The sequence below is a fragment of the Physella acuta genome, unplaced genomic scaffold (genome assembly GCF_028476545.2).
Source record: "Physella acuta isolate Inbredline_101_S28 unplaced genomic scaffold, ASM2847654v3 ptg002525l, whole genome shotgun sequence".
Taxonomy (NCBI): Eukaryota; Metazoa; Mollusca; class Gastropoda; family Physidae; genus Physella; species Physella acuta.
In genome coordinates, this window is record NW_026733993.1 from 3,200 (window position 1) to 23,771 (window position 20,572).

Below are 20,572 nucleotides of genomic sequence, written 5' to 3' on the forward strand. Positions count from 1 at the left end.
AATTGCTTTTTAATATACATAGTACAAAACTATTTAAATGAGCTTCGTGGGCATCCCTATTTTAAAGAAGGGCAGTAAGTCATGGAAGTAGTGTGAATGTTTACCTACCTTTCAAACTATAGCTCTTGTAGATTTTAAAATATTTTTCTACGCAACAATCTCTGCTATAGTAGACCTGTTTTTTTTTTTTTTGTTTTTTTTTTTACAAAACCACTTTCAAGATGCATGAAAACATAATTTTTGAAAAAAAAATGCATTGTTTTTTGGTCGGAACTGGGCCCCTAAACGTCCTGGGCCCCCCCCGCATTGCGGGGTCTGGCGGTATGGTTTTTTCCGCCCCTGTGACCCAATCTTGTCACTTTTAGACAGGCGTGTAACAGTACAAGTCCATACCAAAACTAGTGATATTATTAGTTCTATATTGGAGTGGTTTGCTTATTTTTAATTAATTTATTAATTTATTTTTCCATTTAGCTTGCTTCTATTTTTTCTCGCCTCATTTTCAATTGTATATGCTTCCAAAAGGAAATTCACTAAATGATGGAGCATTATTTTTTTAGAAATCTTTTCAATCTTTAACAATGCTAAGATTTATATATTATCAGAACAAAAAAAATTTTGGTAAAAAAAATAATAATTACAAATAGCATAACTAATCAGCGTGTGCGTTTGTGTGTGTGTGTGTGTGTGTGTGTGTGTTTTATGTCACGGTATTTTGTAATACTGTAAGTATAACATTGCTGCCTCGAACATCATGTAGAGAACGCTGACACTTGCTATTGGACATTTATAAACCTTGGTTTTTATTTAGATAATGATATTACCATTTGATGAGAATGGAAAGAAGGTGAGATTTTGTTCATGTATTTTATACTTCCAATAAATACTGTTACTAATATCTTTAATAATTGCATGTCTAATATTTCCGTCAATTCAGAATCTGATTTTTTTCTCGCTGTTTTAGAAATTTATAGGTCTATGAGTCATTCTATATTATTTAACAAATGATCGATTAGTGTGTGTGTACAGAGTTATTATAGCTTGTGCAGTTATTTTGTTATTAATAAACATTTGTGCTCAACAGTATTTTTTGGCGTTAATTGTGTACAGTAGATTTAGAGAACAGAATGGATCAAAACGAGCTTACAAAATCGGCAATAAACACACCCATTAAAAATCGTGAAGTAATATACAGCTAGTAAAATTAAAGTTCCATTTAGATCGGGTGGTCCTCATGGCAGATGAAGTAGATTTATTTGACATAGCATATGAAGGGGGTATTGTCGCCATCCAGAGGCGTAGCGACGGGGGGGGGGGGGGGGACATATGTCCCCGGGCGCCGACCCTAGGGGCGCTAAAGTGGGTTGAAAAAAAAATAAGCTAATTTTAGCTGCAGTTTTGTATTATAAATATTTTTAAAATATGGGGGGGGGGGGCAAATTGAAAGTTTGTCCCCTGACGCCGGGAGGGTCGCTACGCCTCTGTCGCCATAATTAATAACCAAGTCTTTACGGAGGACACGTGCTTCACCCCCCCCTTCGAAAAGATGCCTGAAGGAAACTCCGGTGAGGGGGAGTGTAGACACCCCCCCCCCCCACGCACGAAAGTTTTAAGTTTTCCCCAACCCAGGAGATAAATGTCTGAAATAAACACTTTAAGCTCTTCGTGCATGTTCTCTACTACTCAAGCACACCGTCTGAAGTTTCTCTAGTGTAAGAGTGTTTTTATAGACTGAAAGCAAGCATTTGGATAGTGTAGGGAGACACAAGTCTTCGGAAACTACTTAGGTCGTACAGCCACCATGGGGTCATCCATAAATGACGTCACACTCGTAGGGGAGAGGGGGGTCCGTAATTTTGTGACGGTGTGTGATGAGGGGAGGGGGGGTTTAGATGGTGCGACGTCACACTTTTGCATTATAAAAAAGCAACATTATAAAACGAATTTTAGACCTTATTTCGCGTTTTAGAAAATGGTTTTGATAAATTGTAATAGGAATTGATCAAAATACTCTATGTTGACAGCGTTCTGACAAGATTTTGGAAAAATATCGATGTTTTTAGAAAAATTCAACTGCAATTTTGAGGGGGGGTGGGTTGTAGGTTGAGGTGTGACGTCATTTAAAGGGGGGGGGGGGGTCTGGCTTTTTGTGACGACGTGTGACGGAGGGGAGGGGGGAGGTAAAAATCGTCCAAAAAAGCGTGACGTCATTTATGGATGACCCCCATGCGAAGGTCCATCATGTTTCGTCTCACCCCAGACCCATTCCCCACTCCCAGTATCGCGTTCCGACTGCACTGTAGTTTCACATGTGTTTAAACGTGTTTTACAGCTATGTCTAGAAGTGCAAGAAGGCAAAGAAGGTTTGCCAATCTTTCACACAACAGTTTTAACATGTTTTTATAAATATTTCACGTTACAGGCTGGGTTAGTGATTGTAGATAAAGATAACACCACAGATTTAGTGTGTGTGTGTGTGGGGGGGGGGGGGGGTATGGAGAGTTTATTTCAGGCATCTCTTCAGGAGGGAGAAACACGTCGACCGTCCATCGGAAATTTTAAATGCTCCGCCGCGGAAATTTTAAGTACCTCCCCCCTCCCTAAATGGTGTTACCCGGTGCGGGCCGCTACCTTCGTCCCCGCTTTGTGACGCTACTGTGGGCCACGTTGTTTACATTTTCATATCTTTGTGCTAAGGAAATATGTGCACAGTCCTGAGAGGGTCAATAAAATGATCGTAAGTGCGAGTACGTGCGGCGTAAAAACGACAAGTGATGAAACGGTCCAGACAAAATGCTCTCATCACTTCATTGCCCCGACAAAAAGGCTCCCGTTATTTAGGTTTCCGACAAATAGGATCCTGTCATTAAGGCTCCCGACAAAACGGCTCCCGTCATTTCGGCTCCAAAAAAAAAACGTCGTCGCTTTTAAGCAACAAGTCTTCACTGGGGTTAATACAACATTACTAAAAGTGTAAAAATCTGTGACACTTTGCTGTTAAGCGCTCGAATTGTTTATGAAATACTGTTGGTTCTTGTAGAAGTTTTTCTATCAGACTAAAGGGATTATAGTGGTAGCAGAGACAGTAACTGCGTCGTGTTGTTGGTGGGTTTGATAAAATCGTAACGTCTATGCCAAATGTTGTCATAGAATTAGTTTTCCCGGAGCAGAGATGTTGGGAGTCATTTTGTGTGCAACTGATATGTTGTGAGCCCATTAGTCGTGAGCCAATATGCCGTGAGCCCAGATGCGTAGCGAGGGCGGGGGTGCAGACCGCACCGGGTTACACCATTTAGGGGGGTGACACCAACGTAAAAATTAGTAAAAGTATATCTATCTATATATAAAGCAATGTATGTTTGTGTGTCTGTGTGTGTCTGTCCTTTATGCATTACTACACCTCTCATCACATCGCCTTGAAACTTTGTGAAGTTGTTGAGAATATTCCTGGGGAGGTTTCTGCGAAAAAAAAATTTTCAAATTCGCAGGGGTGGCGCCCCGACAGGGCGCGATTTGTTTTTTGTCTATATACAGTATATAAAAATAAAAGTCGATTTTGGTTTGGCATCGTTCATCCGATAGCCATGAGACTTTGGGGAGTTCATTATACCACTCTAGGGAAGGGTTCTGTAAAAAATCATTTTTAATTTAGCAAGGGCGGCGCCACGGGAGGGTCCGATTTTTCTCTATATACGGTATATAAAAATAATAAAAGTGAATTGCAGTGACACCGTTCATCCGATAGGCATGAAACTTTGGGAAGACGTTGAATTTATTCATGGGGATGTTTCTGCGCTAAAAACATTTTCAAATTTGCAGGGGTGGCGCCCCTGCAGGGCGCGATTGGTTTTTTCTCTATATGCGATATATAAAAGTAAAAGTCGATTTTGGTTTGGCATCGTTCATCCGATCGCCATCAAACTTTGGGGAGTTCATTAGAACACTTTGGGGAAGGGTTCTGTAAAAAAATAATTTTTAATTTCACAACGGCGGCGCCACGGGAGGGTGCGATTTTTCTCTCTATACCGTATATAAAAATAATAAAAGTGAATTGCTGTGACACCGTTCACACGATCGCCATGAAACGTTGGGAAGAAGTTGAATTTATTTCTTGGGGAGGTTTCTGCGCTAAAAACCTTTTCAAATTCGCAGGGGTGGCACCCCGGCAGGGCGCGATTTGTTTTTTGTCTATATACGGTTTATAAAGTTAAAAGTCCATTTCGGTTTCACACCGTTCATCCGTGTACCATGAAACTTTGGGGAGATGATTAGAGCATTCAAAGGTAGGGTTCTGCACACAAAAAAATAATTATTATTTGCAAGGGCGGTGCCCCTGGGGGAGCAATTTTTTTCTCTATACACGGTATATAAAAAATAAAACTCGGATTCGGTTCATCCGAGTGTCATGAAACTTAAGGGAGTAGATGAGAATACTCCCGAGAATATTTCTGCGAAAAAGTAAACTAAAGTTTCTTATGGGCGGCGCCATGTAGGGTACAATTTTCGTCAATACACGGTGTGACGCCCAAAGTTTTAGAGCGACTATGTTGGCATTGGCATCCGTTAATCGAGCGTCCTGCAGGGGTACTACTGTATTCAGCAGTAAAACTACAACAGGCTTCTAAAAATAACTTTGTAACGCGAGGAAATCCTGTACAGTTTCGCCACGTTGCGAAAGATGAAAAAATAACTTTTTGAATATCAGGAGCCTACTGTAGAGTTTCGTCACTTTGCGAATGATGCAATAAGCATCTATTATTAGACGATCCAGTCAGAAATTGAGATCGAGCATCTAATAATAGACCATTAGTAACGCTAGCATATTGCATCAGTCACACTGATGTTTAAAACACGTCAAATAATTTTTTTACGTGTTAAAGAAAAAAAATCTGTTCATTTGTGTCACTTTAGCGAATGGCGAAATCTGCATCATTATTAACAGGATGCTATTGGCACGCTGGGTTATCCTATGAGCATGATGGCGCCTGTTAGTTTTAAGGAGTCAGGGGCCGTACGGGGGGTGGGGGGCTCCTGAGAGCGCCCCTCTACGTCCCTGACACATGGGTGGTCACCGAAGTGTGTTCTACCTCATTATTTCGGTGAGTGATTAATGTACACTCAAGGTTTTCATGCGGTAGTGTAGGAAAACCCGTGTCCCGATAATTATTATCCAAGCGCAAGCATTGTTTACATTTAAATAACACAGTTTTAGAAAAGAAGGACACGCGTTTAAGAACATATGATTGGTAATGCATTGGTGATATCCTTCTAATATATTTCGTCAGACTTTCTTCTATCCCCGCGGCAACGCGCGGGGGGGGGGGGGGGGAGGGGGGGGGCGGGTGGGTACGCTAGTATGGAAATAAAAAGAGAAAAGTGAAATCATAATGTAAACTAGCTGACCATAGAGAAACAATGTTAGATCAAGCTGTATTAATAGCCGACTGATATTATGCAGGCAAAGTTTAGACCTATCGGGGTGGGGGGGGGGGGCTGAGTGACACCAACGTTCACCTGACACCCGACCTAGAAACTAGAAACGCTACTGCGTGAGCCCATTCGTCAGCAGAGTTTCTTTCAGGCATCTCTTCGGAGGGGGGGTCTGTCCCCCCACCCCGAAGAAAGTCTACCGCCCCCCCCCCCACCGAACGAAATGGAATTTATAAAGAAAAACATATACTCAGTGTGCGCCATCCCCCCCCCCTCGGAGAATGTTGTCTCCCCCCCCCCCCCCCCCCGAAAATATCAAGTCCCCCCGCGGAGAAAAAGGTGTGGAAGAACCACTGGTCAGTTGCCAATTCGTCGGGAATCCATTTGTCGGGAGCCATTATGTAGGGGCCCTTTCTTCGGGGCTATTTTTGTCGGGAGCGGGTTGTTGAAGTCGATTGTTACGGACCGTTTTAAAGGTACGTCTTGTGTTTAACTTAAACGTGTAGGCTAAGTTAATAAATTTATTCACATTTTCTCGGTGAATAGTCTGACCAATAAATTTGGTTTCCGGTTTTTCGCCGTGTTGAGTTGTGTGGTGTAATTTCCAATCAATACAATTCTGCTGTACTTTTTACTTCTTTTTTACTTCATATAGACAGTTAAATGCCACCAAAGAAAAAACCAAATGAACCCAGTAAAAAGACCGAAGCGAAAAAAAAGGATAAGATAATTGAGGTGTGAGGTCTTACTTTAAACTTTAAAAGTTAACTGCTGTTAGTGTTAGAATAGTGGATGTCATAAGTCTGAGATAGGCTAGTAAAAAAAAAGTAGTTTCCCTTTTAAACATGACGGTCTATGGGACAAGTGAAGTAGAGTTCACTTGTTTCTGTGACCTCGGCATATGAAGAGATAGTGTGGTCAGCACTATGCCCAGCCGCCTTTACTTTCCCAACGTGAGTTAGGTACCCATCAGAGTTGGGTGGACTCAGGGACGGTCTACTGACTTGAACCCAGATTCGAACTCGAGACTTATGGGTTAGCAGTCCAGCTCTCTACCGCTAGCTAGACCACTCCGTCCCATTCTAAGATAGTGTGTCCATATTTAGATCTAGATCTAGTTAGATTCTACTTAATACAGGTCCTTTAACGTTTGTTGTGTGTGTGTTGTACACTGGTTGGTTCAGAGTACATGAATTCTTAAAATAAATAAAAGCAGGTTTTTCTGATTCACCATTCTTTTGTCATTGTCAACTTCCTTGCTTGGATTTAAAAATATTCCCAGGTCACCATCCATAATGAATAGGTAATGAATATTAATATTGCATCTGCCATTATCCCAGAAGTGCTGCAGTTGTAGTGACTGTAAAGCCATTCATGATTGTTTACTTGAGCATTGTTTATATTTAATAAGGGCTAAAGGCAGACAGATCATTGGTGCCAACCTTATTTGTGCCAGCAATACGATAATTGCATGTGACATAGATCTACTTGGTGAAGTTTTGAGCATGTCAACTCTTTCTCAACAATTGCAAACATGGGTCACAATTTGGCTGGTTGGAAATTCAGTTTTTTTTGGACAATGCAACAAACAGGCAGTGAGCTGATGGTTGTGGTTCAAGACAATGGATTCTTTACAACAGCCATCTAACACTTTAACGTGCTGTTATAATATTGTACTTACGGACACAGTACAACATGAGGCAAATATTGCAGAAATCTTAGTGATCAAACGGAGCAACTACTGCAATTTAATGTGACTGAAATATGTGGAACAGATATCAACAGTGAATCCATCAATTTAGAAATTGATGAAGTAATATTTCCTCTGAAATACTGTTCTGAACAAGGCCATGAGGGCCACTGGATCTTAGTAGGCATTGAAAGGGAAAGTAGGAAGCATTTCTTGTTAGAATTACAAGATAGAGCAGCAATCACTATACACTCCTACATAATTAAGGACACTCTACCTGGAACACATAATATTGATAACTGCGCTGCATACGTTAACATTGACCAATTAGGATATGAAATTTATTATTCCTTTGCTATTCATCAAACAAAACTTATTTGATCCAAATAATTTTAAAATCCACACATAATACATCATGAATATTTGGATGTGCATAAAGTATAAGCTGAAAAGGTTTAGGTTGTTTCCGTCATACATATATGAATAAGTAGCCTATATCAAAGTTAGTTTAGATAGACATAGGCCTCCTCAATAAATGTGCTAAATTTAAGATAGCTGCTCAAAACAGTCCGGTGGAGAGGTGAAGCCGCCTCTTGCTCCACAAGATTTAACAGGATAGTAAAAGATTCTTTAAAACCTGAAAATAATTCTTCAGTTTAATAATGTATTGTTTGCCCTCTTAATTAATGTGTTATGATTAATGTTGTTTGTGGTATTTGTTTAATTTTTGTTTTTAAAAAATATCAGCCTTATCTTAAAATATTTATCATTTACAAAGCAGATCACTGGATGATAATAATTCCTACCACACATTTATTGTTTCTTTGTTTATAGGACAAAACTTTTGGATTGAAAAATAAGAAGGGGGCCAAGCAGCAAAAGTTCATTCAAAATGTCACCAAGCAAGTTGTGCATGGGAATCAAAAGTCTAGTCGCGTAAGTAGTTCACTTGTCTCTACAAACCCAGCTATTTTTATGAGATCCATTAATGCCTGAAAATTATTTTAATATTTTTTAAACACATTTTTTATTCCAGCTTGAGGCCCAGCAAATGGCTGAAAAAACAAACAAAAAGGATGAAAAGAAAAAGTTACAAGAAGAAATAAATGCACTTTTTAAACCTGTTTCACAGACAGTTGCCAAAGGTTTGTACTGAAAAACGTTAAAAATTTTAATTTTTTTTTTACAAATCTACCTTTTATTTAAAATCTGAATAAAGGTTTGAATGTTGAACCTTTAGGTGCGCATATCTTATATATTTTATTTTTTGTCTATTTCTCCAAACAGGTGTCGATCCCAAGTCCGTACTTTGTGCATTTTTCAAACAAGGCCAGTGTACTAAAGGAGATAAATGCAAATTTTCCCATGACTTAACAATTGAGCGCCGTGGAGAAAAAAGGAATATCTATGAAGACAAAAAAGGTTTGCCATGTTGTTTTCTAATAAATTCTTGTTGACAATTTTAATACACTAAATAGAAACGTTTTCAGTACAAGAGATGATCATAAAATTCTTTTTGTTATACATATTTTAAATTACCACAGTGTAAACATTAAAGGAAGGGCTGTTTTATTTAAAAAAACACATATTTAAAAAAAAAACTATTGTAGATACCATGGAGAACTGGGATGAGGCCATGCTTGAAGATGTTATCAACCAGAAACATGGTGAAAGTGATAAAGCTAAACTCAAAACTGCTATTGTAAGTCAACTCACTTCTGTTTTATTGGACAATTTTATAGGCTTATAGGCTTATTTATAGGAGCAGACAATGATAATCTTTTAATGCAGAAATGTTAAAAGTATTTTGTACTTAGCATTTTGCTTTTTTCTTGAACAGATTTGCAAATTTTTCCTTGATGCTGTTGAAAGCAATAAGTACGGTTGGTTCTGGGAATGTCCAAATGGTGCTAAATGTATCTACAGACATTGTTTACCACCAGGTACCACACTTGATTTTTTTAACTGCTGATTTTTATACAATTATTACTGTTATTCACCTATACTATTGAAAGGGTTTGGATGACTAGTTTAAAGGAGTAATACTTGTATAAGACTAGTATTTGGATAACTTTTAATTGTATAAAATTTCTTGATGTATTTACCTGAATGAATAACACAGGCTAGAGTCAATAAATTCACATGATTCAATTTATCACTTACCACTTTCTTTTCAGGTTTTGTTTTGAAAAAAGATCAGAAGAAAGATGACAAAGATGATCAGATATCAATAGAAGATTTGGTGGAGACAGAGGTATTTGCTGTTGTTGTCTTATAACTGGATAGTACCTCATCTGCCAGTATATTTTCTTGTTTAACTTACTCCCAGAATGATGAATGCCATTCAGTGCTTGATTGAATACTTTCATTAAGTATTCTTAAAATTTCAAACTTAACTTTGGCTCTAAGAAAAAAAAATGTGATATAGGTTATGTAAACCAGCTTGTAAACCTATTTTCCATCATAATGAAAAATAGTTTATTTTTTTGTATAGGTTTATGTTTAGACAATAGCACAATTTTGCTATTTACAATTTTTTCACATTAAAAATATGAAGTTTAAAATTAGGTGAAATAAAATTAGGCAAATGTATTGAGTTTTATTATTAACTATGGTTACTGTGTGAATTCTCTAAAAGTGTGTAGAACAATGTGTATATTTTTATCATTTTGCAGAGAGCTGCATTGGGTGTAAATGTTACAAAAGTAACATTAGAATCTTTTCTTATTTGGAAGGAGAGGAAGGTATATTTTTGTAATAGTTTTTGTTTAAATAATTAGGATTTTCTTTATGGTTATAACTTTGAAATATTTTATTAGGTAAAACTTTTGATTAAATTAGCACTCCTTATTATTGCTTAGCGTTCAATAATGATGAAAGATTTAATTGTCAGAAACGAGAAAAGATTGAGAAGCACATATTAGATCAGGAGAAGAAGAAAGCTGACTACAAGGCTGGGCGAACAGTTGGAGTAAGTCAAATCAAATTTTATCCTTTTTTTTAGTAAAGTAAGAAAGAATATATGACCAAAGAAAATAAAATGTGATTTATATCTAATAATTTTTTTTATAACAGATCAGTGGTCGTCAGATGTTTGAGTTCAATCCTGATCTTGTTCTTGCTGATGACGATGAAGCCCAAGAGGGTGAAATTGAAAGGGAAAGAGAGGAAGATGTAGGCTCTCTTTTTGGTTCTATTTTATTTATATTGAAATTAGAAATGTGAAATCTTAGCATCACAGAGAAGTTGATTAAAGATTACTTGATTTTTTAAATGTGGGCAGAAAGTGTCCAACTAAACGGATTTAACAAAATAATTTTAAAAGTTACGATTTCCAGTGATTCGTTTAAAGAAAAAAATTCTCTGTTTTTAATCTCAATAGTTTTTAGTGCAGTTTTTAAGCAAGTTAAAAACTTCTTTCTTAAAACAAAGTATCTAAAATGCTTGTGATATGCTTTTTTAAATAGTGAGCTGAACAAAGTTATTGTCCAGTTTATTTATAGGATGAGCATTAACTAATTATATTTTCTTGACCTTGATAGGAAGAAGAAAGCTTGAAGGTTGTTGAGATTAGAGATGACCAGTGGGTCGCAGTAGAAGTGGACAATACAGGGACACAAGCTGCTGATGACAGACTTGAAAGTTTGAAGTCCATGTTACATATACAACAAACAGCTGCCCGTGGTAATACTGATACTAGTTTGTTTACTTTATTTCTTGTTTTAAAATTAGAAATTGTATAGCTTAACTACACTTTACAAGGAAACAATTATACATAACATAAATTACTTTGCAATTATTTATTATTACTTCCTGTGACCAGTGATCTGAAAAATGTAGCAAGTATTTTTAGCTTTTGATTATATCAGATCATGTAGCACATTTTATATTAAAATATAACAAAATAAAAATTGAATCTTCTAAACCTGTTAGGTATTCATGAGCACAAAAATTACATTTAATTAAAAGGTGTAAATATTTTATAAATTTTTAGTTTTTAAAATCTCTTTCCTTGAGTAATCTGTTAAATTTTCTTTTAGAAGAATCAAGTAAATTGGATGAAGCAGCTGCCCTTTCATCAACTTCTGACTCTCGACTCCAGGAGGAAACAGATGCTGCGATAGCTGCTGCAGTTAGTGCCACAGTAAATGGAGGCATTGACATTGATGAAGACTTGTTTGCGGGGGATGATATAGATTTGATAGAGGAAGATTTAGAAACTTTAGAACTTGAAGACACGCCAGGGGCATTGTGATCCAGGCCCAACCCAGTGTTGTTAGTGTTTGTTTAAATGTCTGTCTGTTCTTCTCTCCAAATGCTTTTACAACAGTGAACTCTTTCTAGCCTTGGCTGCTTGTTTTATTTTATTGTCATTCAGGTCTAACTTCCAATAAGTTAAAGTGTAACATACTGATGTCAAAACCCAGTTTATCTCAAAGCTTGTAGTTAAACCACAATGCAAAAAGTATTTTTAAGATATAAATTTGAAAGTGCTTGATCATTTGGTTTTCATTTTTGTTTATTGACTTTAAAAGTATCCTGGGTTGTTAGACATGATTTCTGTTGTAAATTCACCAATTAGGTTTTACGGGAACTGTAATTTCATTTAGTACTTAGTGGTGGAGTTAGTAGTATCTACACTTTGATGAAATTTGTTTGAAGGGTTTAATGAGCCACTGTATAAAGCTTCAAATTGGTTTGCTTGATTATGTGAAAACCCTCCATTTGGTCCTGAGTTGCTTCATAAATTAAAAGATTTATTGATTGAAATTTTTAATGGTTTTCATCAGTCTTGATTTTTAAAAATAAAATTCTCAGTTCCCACTGGTTTAAGAAAGTATGTATCTAATATATTTGACAAACAAGACATTACAATAAAATATCTTTTATTAAAATGCTGAGTGAATAAATAAAAAAAATACATCATAAAACAAATGAAACCACATTGCTGAATACAATTTCCAAGAATCAACAAACTATAGAGTTTTACAAAATAGAATTGTCAGTTTCTGACTCTGGAAGTTTGAACTAGATCTAATGACTGTCAAAAATACCAGTAAAGTACATGACCACTATGAAGTAAAATAAATTCTGTTTTAATATTACTAAATAAATGATCTAGCAGACTATGATTAATACAACACTAAACAAGCCAATGTTATAAGGATTACCTCCAAACATAGCAAATAATTGTAGTCCAAACATTTTATTCTGAACTTAGAACACTTCTAGATAAAACCAATTTAGCTACATGAAATATTTCTAATGCAAATATTAACAACTGGTTAAGCTCAATAACAATTCCTCAGAGGAGAGTGGTACCAGTTCATAAAAATAAATAAAAGCATAAACAAAATTAATAAATGATAATGCATAATTATAAGTATTCTTACTTCTATTACAATAGAAGTATTACAATTTTTAGCTAAAATAATAACAGTAACACTAATAAAATTACAAAGACTAAATCTGTTCCCATAACATAAGTTAAAATGAATTGTTCAAATATTGCTTGTTCAAAGTACATACCACATAGAAGTATAATGCAACTTAAAACAATTTTTAAATGTACTAAATAATGATCCACAGTTATAATGGTCAACCTTCTTGTAAACTTTATGCATGTGGGGCACTGGTATCATCAATGATTATTTAAAGGAAATTCTTGTATTGACCAAATACAAACATTTTCAAACTTTGTACTTGTAGTCAGTACAAGTTGTCACACAATAAAGCAATTAAGTCAACTTACATATAAAATATTTACACATCAGTCCAATATGGCTATTGAAACATAAAAACAATACATTTTAAATAAAGTTGATCATTAGAAAGTATTTACAAATCAGTCCAATACATTTTAAACCATGTTGATCATCAGAAAATGTTTACACATCAGTCCAATATGGCTATTGAAACATCAAAACTTTAAATAATGATCATTAGAACATTTTTACACATCAGTTCAATATGGCTATTGAAACATCAAAACAAATTTTAAATCATGTTGATCATCAGAAAATCCAATGAATGTATTTACACATCAGTCAAATATGGTAAGTGAAACAAACAATGAGGTTAAATCATGTTAATCCTCAGAAAATGCAATGAACTATTTAGATAATAAATTACCAAAGAGACGGCAGACAAAATACTAAATTTTTCTACTAAAAAGGGGAAAAATGGATACACAAAAAGTGTATGAATATTTCACCACTGAATATACATACAGCTTTTAAGCTATTTTAACAGGAATGCCTCAAAATAAAAATAATGTATAGTACCATATTAAAAATATTTTAGGCTATTTTATTTCTTCAGGTTACATTTTTTTACTGTATTTTTGACTGATCTTTGTGGTAAATAAAAGATGTGGTAGTAAACAAAAAAACCTCCACAACTAGGTCTTATTTTCAGCTCTATACTCTTAGCTTAGGAGTGCTGAGCATTATTTTGTTTGTCAACTAAATGGACAAAAGCTTAACAATACTTATCTGCAGACATGATCTTTGGTAAAAAGAACACACCTATGAACCAGACATCTCTTTTCCATTTAATGCCATAGTTATATCTCTTCTACTGCTTTGCAGATCTAATTATTTCAAAAACAAAGCCATTTTAAAAAGTCATACAAGTTAAAGAATTTAACATACAAATTCACAGGGAAATCAATGCTAACATGAAAAAACAAAATTCAAGAAAATAAATTATCTTCTGCTACTTTGTATTGTAGTTGTAGTGTGCAATACTTTTTTTCTCCAATACAAGCATCATGACAATAAAGCGGTAGTCTTGAAGACATACCTGCCATTTACTTCACATTTATAACTTTATGCAAATACATACTTCTAGTAATTAACAGCAAAAAGGTTAATGATCACTGGCTGTCCACCATGATTTCACTGCATTGAAATAATCCATAATCCATCCCCTGCTGAATTAGTCACTTTCTGTGCTATGTAATCAAGTTATCCTAGTAACTTAGTTTTCAGAACTGAATGTCACAACCTAACAAGTGCATTGTTTCCAAGAGGAATGATCCTGAACATAAGTTAGATAAGTTGGATTTAGTGTATTAGATGTAATGAGTATTGCTATCAGCTGGAAGATGTGTAAGATTACAAGAATAGTTCTCATGTGTTGTACACAGTTCTTGATACTCTCTACACTTATTTAATCCGTTACATGTGTCATGATGGCTTCCCATCAACGCCTAGAATATCTTTTTTATCTCTTAACAAGAGGAACTCTTGAAGCTTAGTTGGCACAGGCAAAGAAGGAATCACATTAGGCAAGTAACATGGACCTATAGACCTGCGAATCTGCCGTCTACACAAGTCAAGGAGAGGCCTAGGTGTCTGGCATAGAGGCCGCAATATTTCACTTAGTCGATTGTCACTGGCAATTATTGGAACTGGCTGACCTTCATCATTAAGCAGATCAAACTGACCAGAGGCTTTAATTAGTAGCTCTAGAGATGCATCATCCTGTTCGTTGTTCAATCCACTGGCCTAATTAAAAAAGGTATTAATTAGAAAACTGTTTAAAACTCAGCAGTATAAATGTTTTGATGTTAGAAATATTAATTAAATAAATATTCAAAATGACCACAAAATGTAGTTGAAACTTTTTAACAAACCTGAATGCCAGCTGAGCGTTGTAGTGCTGTATTGCCTCTGAGATTACGTATATCAACATCAGCATTGTAGTCCAGCAATATCTTGATACTATCAAAGTTTCCTAAGAAAGGTGGTGAATTATTTACGTTAAAACATGAATACAATAATGTAACAATACACTAGCTTATTCAACTATAAGCTACATTTCAGTAACACTCTAACACATCCTACCTTTTCTTGCTGCCCAGCTTAAAGGTGTATCGTTATTATAATCCACAGCATTGATGTTAGCCCCATATTCTAAAAGCACGCGTACACAGCCTGGATTATTTTTGTAACATGCCCAGTGAAGTGCTGTATCCATGTTACCATCACCTTTGTTGATATCTGCCCCATGCTGATGATACAAAACATGTCAATGTCTCAGTATTGATGAAATGGTGAAAAAATGAGTGAGCATGGAAACATCTACCACAAAATATTAACATAAGATGTACCAATAACGACAAGACAATAAGCATGCATATAAAACTAAGTTCCTTACATCAAGTAATACTTTAACACATTCTTCATCTCTTTCAGCTGCATAGTGTAGTGCTGTTCTTTCATAACCGTCCACGTCGTCAACCTAAAAAAACATATTTAAATGCATTTTTTTTTGTCAGTGCCTGGATATTTAAGCTAATAAATATTTTTCAAGCAAGAGGCAAATTTATATATATATATATATATATTTACTGAATACACAGATGTATATGTCAAACAACTTAAGATTTGGCAAAAGCAAATCATTCAGGACATAGAACAATGAGCTATGTAATTTGTTAACATTATTTTAAGTTGAAAGATAAGATCAATTCTATTTGCAATAATAATTTTAGAAGTAATTTTGTAAATTTAATAATTATTTCACAAGTATATGTAACAATGATTTAGTAGCACAGGTCTGATATTAAATTATAGATATTTAAAGTTTGAAGGAATATTTCAGAAGTGTATATTTTTAGATGTGTGGTGTGGTTGACTTACAATTTACTTGTTATGAAATTTTCTGGTACTTTTTTTTTTTATTCCAAAATTTTTAACAATGAGACTGATTTATAACAGATCAATATTTGTTACTATGAAATTCAGGAAAATAGTCCCCAACAATTGAATGTTGAAAACTGGATATATTTTCTGCCTTGTTCATACAGTTAACTCAATAAATATCAAGTATAATCTAAGCCAAGTGCAAATATTAATTCAATCTGTAATTTTCCTCAGCTATTTAGAAATAAAGATTGGATTTAATAACACCTAAACCCTATATAGGTCATAAAAATATTATATGAAAGAAAGTCTGCAACTTTCTGAAAACATTTAAGGTAATGAAAAAAAAATCTGCCTCAAAAATGTTGCAGCCAGTGGTATAGTAGAAAACCAGGCAAGAGGGTTGGGGTTGGGGAGCCCAAATGACTCAACAACTTACCCGAGCCCCCATTTTGAGAAGCAGTTTTAATTTCTCTGAGTCACCTACCATACAAGTACAATGAAGTGGCAATAGTGTACCATGTCTTCGATTAACATCAGCTCCTGAAAAAAATAATTGTAAAATGTTCTTTTATTAGTTCTTAAAGTTCTCACTTTTTAAGTTGGTTTAAAACTTGAATATGCTGTAGAATATTGCTTGTGACAAATAATTGTCTTACTTGTAAGTGAAGTAAATCTGTTTTTTAAATGGTTGTTTCAAATGAATCTACAATGTTTATATTTGAAGTTGAATAAAATCTGCAGTAAAACAACAAATAAAATCTACAAACCAGATTCTATCAAAGCATGAATATCGTCGTCCATATCATTTAACTGCCAATTGCTAATTGCACGAATCAATCTGTCAGAGAGTCTGTATTTTTCTTGGACCTGCTCCATTACAAACCACATTACTAGCCAACATCAATCTGCAAGGTTTAACAAAAAATTATGTTAGGGGATGTTACTGATACCTTATGTATCATGTAGTCTTGTACTTAACTTAAACCACATTGGGCCTATCCTAATTTGGTATTTCAGGTCCTAAATCAAATTGTGTTGGTTATGCTTGCTAATTCTATTTTTAATAAATATTTTGCTATGTTAAATGTAATAGTCTAAGACTAAGTCTACTACTAGATAACTAGGACTAATTTTATTGGGATGTTAAATTAGAATGTGAAATTTGTCTAGATATCTTTATTGAATTGCCTGATTCTTTTTTACCCTTTTTTATAATTCAAAATTTTACAAGGCCAAGGCTATTACCAGCGTATGGCTATTACCAGTCGGCTATCATTTCATGCAATAAATGACTAGGAATTGCCTAATGTCTTACAATAACAAAAGCATTTATTTTGTCTGGAGAGTGTGGTATAGATTCCACAATTATGGTTTTTGGTTAATATATGCCCATTCTTATGTAGGGATTCTACTACTACCACCTAAGTTAAATTATTAAAATGGGGGTGGGATTTTTATCGAAGTGAATACTCGGAAAAAGATTTTCTGGCAGAAAATACGAAACTCAATGGGGGTCATCCATAAATGACGTCACACACATAGGGGGGAGGGGGGTCTGTAATTTTGTGATGGTGTGTGATGAGGGGGAGGGGGTTCAGATGGTGCGTCATCACACTTTTCATTATAAAAAAGCAATATTAGAAAAATGAATTTTAGATGTTATTTAGCGTTTTAGAAAATAGTTTTAATAAATTGTAATAGGAATTGACTTGACAGAGTTCAGACAATATTTTAGAATGATATCAATGTTTTAAAAAAAAAGTAAACTGCAATTTTGAGGGGGGGGGGGGGTGTAGGCTGAGGTGTGACATCATTTTAGAGGGGGTCTGGCTTTTTGTGACGTGTGATAGAGGGAGGTAAATATCATCCAAAAAAGCATGACGTCATTTATGGATGACCCCATGGTTCTGCAAGCGCAGTGACCTTGATAGCTACGATAGGGTTCTGCCGTTTGTTTGTAGAATCATCCATTTTTTTAAATACCAGTGTCTGATAAAAGAATCTTCGGTTCCCGGTGGTTAACTAATAACTAAGTAGTAGCCTAAGTAAAAAATACACACATGTGTTGGTAAATTGCGAGGATTGCATGAAAACTATAGGGCACTTTGGTAAAACTCCATTTCAGGGTATTTTATTCTCCGTTGCTTGTTTACCTCCAGTTGAGCGTATTTTATTATAACAACCGAAACACACCAAAACATTAGGAAAACACGATTTATTTTTTGTATTGTATTTTTGTTTTAGCAAATGAATAAAAATGAATATTTAAAAAACACGACTTGTTTATTTGTATTGTACTTAAAAAAAAAGGCATTTGTCTCATGGTGAAACTGATACACTGTTAATCATTCTGTTTTATATTTTTGTATTTATGCAATAAATGTACAAACTCTGTGTTTTTTAATTTGACAGTTTTGCTAAAACTGAAAAAAATATTTTACAATAGAGTTGTATGTTATTTAAATTCATAGTAAATCTACCATCCTTCCTTTTTTTGTATGAGTAAATTTCTGACTTTAAAAAAAAATTGACGTGGGCTCGTCCATAAATGACGTCACACTCGTAAGGGAGAGGGGGGTCAGCAATTTTGTGACGGTGTGTGATGAGGGGGAGGGGGTTGGGGTTTCAGATGGTGTGACGTCCCTTTTTTTGCATTATAAAAAAGCAATGTTAGAAAAAACAAGATTTAGCCGTTATTTCGCGTTTTAGAAAACGGTTTTAATCAATTGTAATATTTATTGATCAAAATACTCTATGTTGACAGAGTTCTGACAAGATTTTGGAAAAATTATCGATGTTTTAAGAAAAATTCAACAGAAATTTTGAGGGGGGGGGGGGGGGGGGGTTGTCGGCTGAGGTGTGACGTCATTTTAGGGGGGTCTGACTTTTTGTGACGACGTGTAACGGAGGGGAGGGGGGAGGTAAAACTCGTAAAAAAAAGCGTGTCGTCACAAAAAGCAAGACCCCCCTACGAGTGTGACGTCATTTATGGACGACCTCTAACATTATTTTTTTAAAATACAATGTGAGTTGTCACACTTTCTCTAACACTCCAAGCAATCCCTCACCAAATTCCACCCCCCCCCCCTCGGCCCACTTTCGGCAGCATCATTGTGCCTTTTAATACTTTTATTCGGTTTAGTTGAAATTGGAACACTTAATTGTACAAAGTGTGCATCTCTATTTTTGTAACCAACAAACAAATCACTTCAGTCAGTCTCTTTGTTGTTTTTTATTCATTTATTAAAACAAAAATACATTACAAATAAATAAGTCATGTTTTTTAAACATTCATTTTATTCATTTGTGAAAACAGAAATACAATACAAAAAATAAATCGTGTTTTCCTAATGATTTGGTGTGTTTCGGTTGTTATAATAAAATACGCTCAACTGGAGGTAAACAAGCAACGGAGAATAAAATACGCTGAAATGGAGTTTATACCGGGCACTTTTTGACTTGCATATCACCACTACCCATTTTGCATCTTGCAATTTACTAACAACCCCCCCCCCCCCCACACACACACACACGGCTTGATAATTTATTAATAAATGTCAGTGATAACCTTATCCCTCAAACTGCTAAAAACAAGCCCTAGTCCTATCATATATCTAACCTTCTTAATTTTTATCATTCTAGATCTAGATTTGTCACGTGTTTTTTTCTATTTCAAGATTACTGCTGCCACTAGAGATGCCTAGAATGACAAACTAGCAACTAAAAATAAAATGAACGAAAAATCGACAGTCGTTGGCAGGTGAGGTTCTCACAGTCTCAAAACACTAGGAAGCTGTGATACAACTTACTGTAACAATAACTCCTGTAGTGTTAGAAAAACTGCAGGACCACACTACTACTACTAGATCTAGACTAGGTCTCCACAAGGCCTAGATCTAGATTTTTAAAACTCTTTTCCTATGTGTATGGCCTAGGTTAGGCAGGCAACAACAATTGAATCGACAATTGATGTTTATAAAAATTTTGATCCCGGAAGTTGACATTGAATAATTATTATCACTAGCAAGTACTTTTACAAGAATAAAATACAAAATTCATTCAACTTCATTCAAGAAACAATATTTTTTTAAACATAATTTTACAGAATGTCTTTTTAAAAAAAAAAAATAAATATCCATTACAATTAGGTCAGACAATGGACTAATGAAATGGCAACTTGATAAGTTTTATTTCTCGTAAATCTAAGTAAAAACTAAAAAATAACTACACTTAAGGTCTTGATTCTTGTTATGGAGAAAAATCATTGGCGTGGCTAGATCTAGATCTAGTAATCAACAATGGATGGAAGGGGGTATAGATCTACTATAAATCAGTTTGTGGCTGGTGGCTATAAATCAGTTTGTGGTGGCGTTTGAAAAGGGGGGGGGGGGGGGGGCTGGAACGGATGAATAGCTTTTCACTTAATTTTAATGGGGAAAATTGCTTTGAGATTCAAGCTTTTCGACATGCGAGCCAAGTTACGAAACGAATTGAATTCAAATTCGTATCTCGAGGTATCACTGTATACATTATTACTAATTAGGCCTACTATTTAGTAATACTTTATAAATGGAACACAATTTAAATCCTATCTACCACCGTAGAAAAGTGCACAATAATAATTAAGTACAAATGATTTATTGTGAATAACAATTAAAAATATCATAAGTACTCACCTAGTCATTGATATATCTGTATTTTGTATATTTTGCAGACATTCTTGTAATTCTATTAGAAAGCACACTAAGAACTGCTGCGTACGGGGAAATACGGTGCGCCCTCCGTGCTGAAACACAAA

General features: G+C 35.1%; 2 protein-coding genes across 3 annotated transcripts; one reads left to right on the forward strand and one right to left on the reverse strand.

Annotated features, from left to right (window-relative positions):
• Positions 1 to 5,978: 5,978 nt before the first annotated feature.
• Positions 5,979 to 11,894, forward strand: LOC131933483 (zinc finger CCCH domain-containing protein 15). Its single transcript, XM_059290233.1, has 12 exons — positions 5,979 to 6,165; positions 7,955 to 8,056; positions 8,157 to 8,265; positions 8,408 to 8,542; positions 8,731 to 8,822; positions 8,961 to 9,063; positions 9,298 to 9,374; positions 9,796 to 9,864; positions 10,014 to 10,091; positions 10,196 to 10,294; positions 10,663 to 10,804; positions 11,161 to 11,894. Exons 1-12 carry the CDS (start codon positions 6,094 to 6,096, stop codon positions 11,373 to 11,375), a joined length of 1,293 nt encoding a protein of 430 aa, XP_059146216.1. The 5' UTR covers positions 5,979 to 6,093; the 3' UTR covers positions 11,376 to 11,894.
• Positions 11,895 to 14,179: 2,285 nt separating this feature from the next.
• LOC131933481 (ankyrin repeat and SOCS box protein 8-like) lies at positions 14,180 to 16,673 on the reverse strand. Of its 2 annotated transcripts, none has more exons than XM_059290231.1 (6): positions 16,542 to 16,673; positions 16,259 to 16,314; positions 15,284 to 15,367; positions 14,971 to 15,136; positions 14,760 to 14,860; positions 14,180 to 14,631 (listed from the first exon to the last, which is right to left on the reverse strand). In XM_059290231.1, exons 1-6 carry the CDS (start codon positions 16,660 to 16,662, stop codon positions 14,311 to 14,313), a joined length of 849 nt encoding a protein of 282 aa, XP_059146214.1. In that variant the 5' UTR covers positions 16,663 to 16,673; the 3' UTR covers positions 14,180 to 14,310. The 2 variants fall into 2 exon arrangements, with proteins under 2 accessions (XP_059146214.1, XP_059146213.1); XM_059290230.1 differs by having other exon boundaries at positions 16,211 to 16,314.
• Positions 16,674 to 20,572: the final 3,899 nt, after the last annotated feature.

Excerpts from the sequence above, each read along its gene's own strand:
- LOC131933483 (XM_059290233.1), top strand. The coding sequence starts at position 6,094 with ATGCCACCAAAGAAAAAACCAAATGAACCCAGTAAAAAGACCGAAGCG. Across the intron at positions 10,092-10,195 it reads AGGCTGGGCGAACAGTTGGA|ATCAGTGGTCGTCAGATGTT; the intron begins GTAAGTCAAATC and ends TTTTTATAACAG. Across the intron at positions 10,805-11,160 it reads ACAACAAACAGCTGCCCGTG|AAGAATCAAGTAAATTGGAT; the intron begins GTAATACTGATA and ends ATTTTCTTTTAG.
- LOC131933481 (XM_059290230.1), bottom strand. The coding sequence starts at position 16,662 with ATGTGGTTTGTAATGGAGCAGGTCCAAGAAAAATACAGACTCTCTGAC. Across the intron at positions 15,368-16,210 it reads TTCTCAAAATGGGGGCTCGG|GTTGACGACGTGGACGGTTA; the intron begins GTAAGTTGTTGA and ends ATGTTTTTTTAG. Across the intron at positions 15,137-15,283 it reads GTGTTAAAGTATTACTTGAT|CATGGGGCAGATATCAACAA; the intron begins GTAAGGAACTTA and ends TTGTATCATCAG.